This window comes from Haplochromis burtoni, unplaced genomic scaffold, assembly GCF_018398535.1.
Source record: "Haplochromis burtoni strain Fernald_Lab_line unplaced genomic scaffold, NCSU_Asbu1 Contig_1153, whole genome shotgun sequence".
Lineage (NCBI taxonomy): Eukaryota > Metazoa > Chordata > Actinopteri > Cichliformes > Cichlidae > Haplochromis > Haplochromis burtoni.
Window position 1 is genome coordinate 18,892 of NW_024583514.1, and position 7,634 is coordinate 26,525.

The 7,634-nt window shown below is 42.4% G+C and overlaps 1 protein-coding gene and 1 pseudogene across 1 annotated transcript in view; both read left to right on the forward strand.

Moving 5' to 3' along the window:
- The first annotated feature begins 2,268 nt into the window (after window positions 1-2,268).
- LOC121813119 lies at window positions 2,269-4,881 on the forward strand (annotated as a pseudogene).
- Window positions 4,882-6,660: 1,779 nt separating this feature from the next.
- The window catches only part of LOC102312116 (fish-egg lectin), a gene marked incomplete at its 5' end in the record, with an annotated part of 28,816 nt that continues 27,842 nt past the window's right edge, over window positions 6,661-7,634 (forward strand). Inside the window, 3 exon segments of the mRNA XM_042216645.1 lie at window positions 6,661-6,886; window positions 6,973-7,190; window positions 7,274-7,398. Coding sequence (XP_042072579.1) covers window positions 6,661-6,886; window positions 6,973-7,190; window positions 7,274-7,398 — 569 coding nt within the window.

Below are 7,634 nucleotides of genomic sequence, written 5' to 3' on the forward strand. Positions count from 1 at the left end.
AAGTCCAGACGCTTTTCTTTGCAAGCTCCTTTGACTATCGATGACCTGGATGACTGAGCACTGATCTGGACAGATTACCTTGGCCTCCAGTAACACTGTGAGGAACCTTGGAGTCATTTTTGACCAGGACATGTCCTTCAACGCACATATTAAACAAATATGTAAGACTGCGTTCTTCCATTTGCGCAACATCTCTAAAATTAGAAATATCCTGTCTCAGAGTGACGCTGAAAAACTAGTTCATGCATTTATTACTTCCAGGCTGGACGACTGTAATTCATTATTATCAGGATGTCCAAAAAACTCGCTGAAAAGCCTTCAGCTAATCCAAAATGCTGCAGCAAGAGTCCTGACAGGGACTAGAAAGAGAGAGCATATTTCTCCTGTTTTGGCTTCCCTTCATTGGCTTCCTGTTAAATCCAGAATTGAATTCAAAATCCTGCTCCTCACATACAAGGTCTTAAATAATCAGGCCCCATCTTATCTTAATGACCTTGTAGTACCATATCACCCTATTAGAGCACTTCGCTCTCGCTCTGCAGGCCTACTTGTTGTTCCTAGAGTATTTAAAAGTAGAATGGGAGGCAGAGCCTTCAGTTTTCAGGCCCCTCTTCTGTGGAACCAGCTTCCAGTTTGGATTCAGGAGACAGACACTATCTCTACTTTCAAGATTAGGCTTAAAACTTTCCTTTTTGCTAAAGCATATAGTTAGGGCTGGACCAGGTGACCCTGAATCCTCCCTTAGTTATTGTTATGGTCTGACCAGCCCTGCTGGGCGACCCCCGGAGGCAGGTCCGTCAACCTGGAAGTAGCTCCATTTGGAGCTTCGGCATATAACCAAAACCAAAATATGCTAGTAACCTTGTTCAGCCATCGTTCCAAGCGAGATAGCTGTTAACATTCATAGCAAAATCCTTACAGAACATCAATTTATGAAAACACTGAAGAAAAAAGGACAAAATATACTCTGCACAAAAGCAGAACTGGCACAAACACATCGCTCAATGTCCTGAGTCAGATATTTCTTGGGCTTTGTTAGCTTTCACAACATTTTCACTTCTTCATTTCCTTCAGTTTCGCGCGCGCGCGCGCGCGCGCACGCACACACACACACACACACACACGCTTACGAAGAACCCATTTAACGAAAAATTCAAGTTACGAAGGCACTTAACGGCAATATTTCTGCCCGTGGTACGGCAAAATGCCCGCGTAACGAAATCCGCTGGCTTGTTGTTGCAGTGCGCTATTTTGTGTGCTTTTTGTTTGCAATTAGCCTATCGTTCATTCATAATGGGGCCGAAAAAACTTTCTGCAAGTAATTCGAGTGAAAAGAAGAAGCAGTCCCCGGCCCCCTTCCTTCCGCTTAGCGTACAGCCTCAGGGTGCTGGACTTGGGGTGAAACCCTCCATGCATGGTAAGGAGCTTTCTTGTCTTTATGTCAGTGGCTTCTATCTCCTCCTTTGGCCAGCCTATTACCCCAGCAGGGTACCTGATCACGGGCAGGGCGTACGTGTTGATGGCCCGGATCTTGTTCTTACCATTCAGCTGACTCCTCAGGACTTGCCTGACCCTCTGCAGGTACTTGGTGGTTGCAGCCTTTCTAGCGGCCTCTTCATGGTTCCCATTTGCCTGCGGGATCCCCAGGTACTTGTAACTGTCCTCTATGTCTGCAATGTTGCCTTCTGGTAGTTCAATCCCCTCAGTTCTGACTACCTTCCCTCTCTTTGTTACCATCCGACTACACTTCTCCAGTCCGAACGACATTCCAATGTCATTGCTGTATAGCCTGGTAGTGTGGATCAGTGAATCGATGTCTCGTTCACTCTTGGCATACAGCTTGATGTCATCCATGTACAGGAGGTGGCTGACAACTGCTCCGTTCCGTAGTCGGTATCCGTAGCCAGTCTTGTTAATGATCTCACTGAGGGGGTTCAGGCCTATGCAGAACAGCAGTGGGGACAGAGCATCTCCTTGGTAGATCCCGCACTTGATGGTGACTTGTGCTATGGGCTTGGAGTTGGCCTCTAGTGTTGTACGCCACATCCCCATTGAGTTCCTGATGAAGGCTCTTAGGGTCCCATTGATCTTGTACAATTCTAGGCATTCCAGTATCCAGCTGTGGGGAATCATTTTTTGGAAGAATCCTCAGTCTTTGCTTTGTGGTTGTACTTGAAAAAAAAAAAAATCCCTCTTTCACAACTTCCTCCTTTGCCTAAATTGTGTAAAAAAAAGAAAGTAAATCTTTTTCATGTTTCACAATAATTGGTAAATTATAAAATGCACACTCACGCAAACGGTGCAGTGCAGTAGCTCAGCAAACATTCAGTAACACACCCAGAAAAGTCCTGCAGCAGACAGACTCAGAAACAAGATGAAAGCTATCGCAGCCTTGCTGCTAATGCTAAACTACCTGTCAGTCAGTCATGGTAAGTCCAGTTTTTCAAAATAAAACTACACTATCATTTACTATATTTGTTTAAACCAACCAAGAAGCAAATTATTTTTATCCTTAAAATAAATAAAGGTTCCATTCATATGACTGATGGTTTTCTCTTCACAGGCTGCACTTGCATGGAGGGTCCACAACAGTTTCCTGCTGTACAGATTGATGCTGGGCAGGGGAACGTTGTGATGACAGACCGCAACAATTATGCATACTTTCTGATTGGATCACAGTGGTACAAAATGGACTCACTCACCCTGCAGCATGTCTCAGTGGGACCTGCAGGAATCTGGGGTGTTGCCCTCGAACAGACGGGTCTACAAATACGTAGCTGGCAGCTTTGTTTTTGCGAATGGTGAGCTTTATCACAGACTTAAGACAGTAGAGTGTGCGCGGTAGCAGCTGTTTGAATGAATGATCTGTACCTCTGTGTGTCTTCAGGTCAGACTTTACAGCAGGTGGATGCTGGAGGTGATGGTCAGGTGGTGGGAGTTACCGACACCTCCACCATCCACTGTCTGAAAAGCACCATTGCCTCAGACTACAGGAACAGAGCACCCTGAGCTGGACAACCCTGCCTGGGCTTTTAATGTATGTCAGTTGCAGCTCAAAATATGGATGCTGGGGAGTGAACTCAGTTCAAAACATCTACTTCACAGTAAATTCTTTTTTATTTTAATGACCATTTGTGTTGTTATTTGTATGATCAAGACATCTCACCATATTTGCTTTTCATGACAGAAAGTAACACCGAGCACCTGTGGCATCAGTGGCTGGATACAAGTGGATGGTCTTGCAGTAATGGTTGAAATTGGGACTGATGGAAGCGTCTTTGTTGTAAATAGAGGAGGAGAAGTCTTCCAAAGGTAAACACTTAATCTAGTCTGATAGCATTTTAACTAGCCCTGGCAGTATTTCTGTTCTTTCTTCTTTCTTTTTGCTTGGACTCTTTCAGTCTCTGTTTGAATCAGGTTATTATGTTTTTGACTCCTCTGTTGTTATCCATGCAATGGATCAACCACTATTTTGCTCTTCAACCTTAGAATGACCTCTCCACAAATGAATAACAAATTGCTCACAAAGGCAATTTGTGCTTAAATCTTTCTAGAAGCGACTTTCATTGTAATGATCACTGAGCCATAAAATGTTCATGTGTAGAATCACCAGTCAAATGCTACAAAAGAAAACTAGTAATGTTTACTTATAATCATCATAGTTTCTGTAACTCAGAAACTCAGTAACTAAGAATTTTCAGATTTCAGTTGTGGATTCTTTGAATGATCTGTCTCTCCTCTATAATACATTTAGGTGTTCACTTAAAAGAAATCATAGAAATTTCATTTTTCACATCTGTTAAACATATTTACCTCTTCCTGTCACGCCTGCTAAGGCAGACGGCGTGGAGAGAAGAGAATGCGGACCCAAATGCAGACAAATGAGGTGGATGTTAACAGAAAGCAAGCCTTTATTTAGGGCTGCAACAAATATTACAAAACAAATGGCAGAAAGGAAACTAACAAAACCTAAACTGGGAAAAGGTGAACATGAAACTTGAAACATTGAACTAGAAAACCTGAAACCTGGAAATGTGGAGTGAAGAAGAGCAGAGGAAATGCAGACGACCCGACAAAGAACAAAGGAAAACACACAATAAATACAGAAGAGAGACACAGCTTAACCTAATCTGACACACGAGACAGGAAGGAAGCAAAACAGAAAACTCTAACACAGGACATGAGACTACCAAAGTAAAACAGGAAATACACGAACATAGAAACCTAGATAATGTTCTGTGTTACATCTAGTTAACAAAATCTAAAGTCTAGAAATCACCAACAATACTAAGGAATAACCAAAGGAGCTAGAAATGCAACAGACTAGACCACGAGAAACCCCCAAATCACAGAACATGAAGTAATCAAAAACATTATATTTGAGTCACCAGTCCGAGCAACCATGAGACTTACAACTCTTAACTCAGGATAGATAATATGGTGAGGAGCTGAGGCCAAAACCTCAATTGCACAAATAAAACAGATCCAATGATTTAAGTATCAATGTCTTCTCTCTACAGACAAGGCATCGACAGCAGCACTCCACAAGGCACGAGCTGGACCAAAATACCAATGCCCTCTCGCATCAACCATGTGAGCTATGATCGTGGCAATCTGTGGGTCGTGACTGACTATGGGACCATCCTGAAATGTTTATGCTAGTGGTTGTGGTCTTTCCTCTTCTGTCGCATAAAACAATGTAAAAACTGATCAGCATTATGTCAGCAATGAAAAATTCACGTGGGAAAATAATTGATTGTTTTATTGTGATTACATCTTAAGTGATTCAGCAACAACATGCATAACTACTAGAATGCTGTCAGATATTTACTTCTGTATCATTCACCTGCCATCCTTTCATAAACTCTTGATTCGCTGAGACTGTTTGGATTCAGTTTTTTATTTTTGCAAGTTGTGATCATTGCACATAGTAGACAAGCTTACATGAGATTATGATGGTGTTATATATTCATCAGTTTAACAGGGTCCAGACCTCTGGTGTTCTTTTATTATAAATCCCACTATGGGAGATGCACAATGCAACAACACCTCCTCCTGTACAGCAGAGTAGCTGCACCCATTTTCCACCTCAGTTCAAACAGAAGTGCTTCACATTGACCCGTAAATGTCATAATTATGTCAAAGTCAAGAATTTGTTACTTTTGATGCTGAATTTATAGATGAACTAATGGTAATAGATGGTAGGCTAGTTTGAACCACAAGTCATTTACAGTTTGTTCATGTAAATGGAGAGTCCTCTTCACACACTGAGGTTAATTATGGAGTTCCACAGGGTTCAGTGCTAGGACCAATTCTGTTTACATTATACATGCTTCCCTTAGGCAGCATCATTAGAAGACATAGCATACATTTTCACTGCTATGCTGATGACACCCAGCTCTATCTGTCCATGAAGCCAGATAACACACACCAATTAGTTAAACTGCAGGAATGTCTTAAAGACATAAAGACCTGGATGGCCGCTAACTTTCTGCTTCTTAATTCAGATCAAACTGAGGTTATTGTACTCGGCCCTGAAAATCTTAGAAATATGGTATCTAACCAGATTCTTACTCTGGATGGCATTACCTTGGCCTCCAGTAACGCTGTGAGGAACCTTGGAGTCATTTTTGACCAGGACATGTCCTTCAATGCACATATTAAACAAATATGTAAGACTGCTTTCTTCCATTTGTGCAACATCTCTAAAGTTAGAAATATCCTGTCTCAGAGTGACGCTGAAAAACTAGTTCATGCATTTATTACTTCCAGGCTGGACGACTGTAATTCATTATTATCAGGAAGTCCTAAAAACTCCCTGAAAAGCCTTCAGCTGATCCAAAATGCTGCAGCAAGAGTCCTGACAGGGACTAGAAAGAGAGAGCATATTTCTCCTGTTTTGGCTTCCTGTTAAATCCAGAATTCAAAATCCTGCTCCTCACATACAAGGTCTTAAATAATCAGGCCCCATCTTATCTTAATGACCTTGTAGTACCATATCACCCTATTAGAGCACTTCGCTCTCGCTCTGCAGGCTTACTTGTTCAAGATTCAAGAGCTTTATTGTCAGTACAGTAGTATACACAGTATACAGTGTACCGAAATGCTGTTTCACCCTAAGCCCCCCATGGTGCATTTATAAATATATAAAGGATATATCTTCAAGAGATGTATAACTAGGAATTACAAGTAAATAAAATGCTATGTTTCGGTAAAAATGAGCTGTACTGTGCAGTACAGTCATGTGTTAGCAGGGTGAACAGCAGTGGACCAAGCACACAGCCCTGCGGCGATCCTGTGCTCAGTCTGACGACTTTGGAGGTTTTATTTCCTATGAAGACAGACTATGGCCTGTCAGTTAGGAAGTCCAAGATCCAAATGCAGAGGGAGGTGTTTATTCCTTGTGAGTCCAACTTCTTTACCAGCTCCTGGGGAATGACTGTGTTGAATGCTGAGCTGAAGTCAATAAACAGCATTCTGACATAAGTGTCCTTTTGTCGAGATGGGAGAGAGAAAGGTGAAGAGCAGATGAGATGGCATCATCTGTGGAGCGGTTTTGGTGATCAGCAAACTGTAGCGGGTCCAGATTCAGTGGAAGCTGAGTTTTCATGTGCCTCAATACCAGCCTCTCAAAGCACTTAGTGATGATGGCATCTCTCTACGGAGGGTCCACAACAGTTTCCTGCTGTACAGATTGATGCTGGGCAGGGGAACGTTGTGATGACAGACAGCAACAATTATGCATACTTTCTGCTTGGATCACAGTGGTACAAAATGGGCTCACTCACCCTGAAGCATGTCTCAGTGGGACCTGCAGGAATCTGGGGTGTTGCCCTCGACGACAGGGTCTACAAATACGTAGCTGGCAGCTTTGTTTTTGCGAATGGTGAGCTTTATCACAGACTTAAGACAGTAGAGTGTGCGCGGTAGCAGCTGTTTGAATGAATGATCTGTACCTCTGTGTGTCTTCAGGTCAGACTTTACAGCAGGTGGATGCAGGAGGTGATGGTCAGGTGGTGGGAGTTACCGACACCTCCACCATCCACTGTCTGAAAAGCACCATTGCCTCAGACTACAGGAAACAGAGCACCCTGAGCTGGACAACCATTACAGGGGGTTTAATGTATGTCAGTTGCAGCTCAAAATATGGATGCTGGGGAGTGAACTCAGTTCAAAACATCTACTTCGCAGTAAATTCTTTTTTATTTTAATGACCATTTGTGTTGTTATTTGTATGATCAAGACATCTCACCACATTTGCTTTTCATGACAGAAAATAACACCGAGCACCTGTGGCATCAGCGGCACGACACTAGTGGATGGTCTTGCAGTAAAGGTTGAAACTGGGACTGATGGAAGCGTCTTTGTTGTAACTAAAGATGGAGAAGTCTTCCAAAGGTAAACACTTAATCTAGTCTGAAAGCATTTTAACTAGCCCTGGCAGTATTTCTGTTCTTTCTTCTTTCTTTCTTTTTGCTTTGACTCTTTCAGTCTCTGTTTGAATCAGGTTATTATGTTTTTGACTCCTCTGTTGTTATCCATGCAATGGATCAACCACTATTTTGCTCTTCAACCTTAGAATGACCTCTCCACAAATGAATAACAAATTGCTCACAAAGGCAATTTGTGCTTAA